The 1396-nt window shown below is 69.2% G+C and overlaps 1 protein-coding gene across 1 annotated transcript in view; it reads left to right on the top strand.

Moving 5' to 3' along the window:
* Window positions 1-135: 135 nt before the first annotated feature.
* Window positions 136-1396, top strand: part of ETH_00038265 (uncharacterized protein) — a gene marked incomplete at both ends in the record, with an annotated part of 1488 nt that continues 227 nt past the window's right edge. The window contains one exon of the mRNA XM_013376521.1: window positions 136-1393. Within this exon, the coding sequence (XP_013231975.1) occupies window positions 136-1393 (1258 nt within the window). The remainder of the gene's footprint in view (window positions 1394-1396) is intronic.

A 1396-nucleotide genomic window follows, 5' to 3' on the forward strand; every position in this document is an offset into this window, starting at 1 on the left:
GTGGGGGCCCCCGGGGGGCCCCCGGGGGCCCAGGGGGACCCCGGGGGGCCCCCCGAGGCACTGGGGGCCCCCGGGGCCCGTCTTGGTGAAGGGGACAGCGAGGCCCTTCAGCTGCGGCCCCTCGGAGGGGCCCCCATGGAGGATACTGCTGGGGGGCCCCCCAGGGGGCCCCCCGGGGGGCCCCCCATTCCTGCAAAGCAGGACCTGCAGCTGCAGCAGCAAATGGTTGGGGCCCCTACTGCAGCAGCAGAAGGCTCCAGCAACCTGGGGGCCCCAAAGCAGGGGCCCCCCAAGTGCAGCTTGGAGGGTACTAGCCTCTCTGCTGCGCCAGTTTGTGCTGCTGCAGAAGAAGTTGGGGGGGCCCGCTTGAGGCCTTTTGCTTCTAAAAGGGCCCCTGGGGGGCCCCCCAGGCTTGAAGACATTGACCCGTGGAGTGTCTCTGCTGCTTCCCCGCAGCAGCAGCAAAACCCTGGCCGGGAGCCCCAGCTGCTGCTGGGGGCCCCCCACGAGGAGGCCCCCTGGGGGGCCTCCTGGGGGGCCCCCCGAGCCTCGGGGGCCCCGGGGGGCCCCCCAAGGGCCCCCACAGCAGCACAGTCGCGGCTGTCAGAGCTAAAAGAGGCAAAAGAAGACCTAAAAGGGTACAGTAAAGGCAGCAAAGACCCCTGGGGGCCTCCCCAGGGGGGCCCCCTTGGAAGGGAGCGAAGGGGGCCCCTGTACCCTCGCAACCCGGCAAGAGAAGGGGCCCCTAGGGAGGGGGGGGCCCCCACCACAAGACTCTGGGGGCAGCAAGCCCAGGGGGGCCCCACAAGAACATGCAAGGGGGGCCCCCAGGGGGCCCCTAGAGGCAAAGGGGCCCCCCAGGAGGCAGAGCTGGGGGGCCCCCTGAGGGTATCAGAGGCCACAAGACTGGGAGGCCCTCACCCGCAAGCCACTAGAAGGCACCCCTACCGTGAGCAGCAGCAGCAGCAGCAGCAGCAGCAACAGCACAAGGGGAGGCTCCAGGAAGAGGTACCTCATTTAGGGGAACGGTGGGCCTCAAATGCCTCCAGGGGGGCCCCCCGAAGGGGCCCCCTGCCAGCGGGGGAAAAGAGGCCCTCGCCGTACCCTTGTGTACGTGGAAGCCCCCGCAGCAGCAGCAGCAGCAGCAGCAGCAGCAGAGCTCAGGGGGTCACCTCATACCACTCGCCCCACCGCTCCTGGGCGCAGGGCTATAGGCGACGGAGGTACAGCAGCAGCAGCAGCAACAGCAGCAGAAGCAGCAGCAGCAGCATCAGTAGGAAGCGCTGCAGCAGCAGCATAAGCCGCAGGCACCGGCGCCGCAGCAGCGAAGGTCAATTCAGAAGACGACGCAGCAGCAGCCGCAGCAGCAGCAGCAGCAGCAGCAGACTGCTCAGCA

This window comes from Eimeria tenella, genomic scaffold (genome assembly GCF_000499545.2).
Source record: "Eimeria tenella Houghton genomic scaffold, Eth_scaff3617, whole genome shotgun sequence".
Taxonomy (NCBI): domain Eukaryota; phylum Apicomplexa; class Conoidasida; order Eucoccidiorida; family Eimeriidae; genus Eimeria; species Eimeria tenella.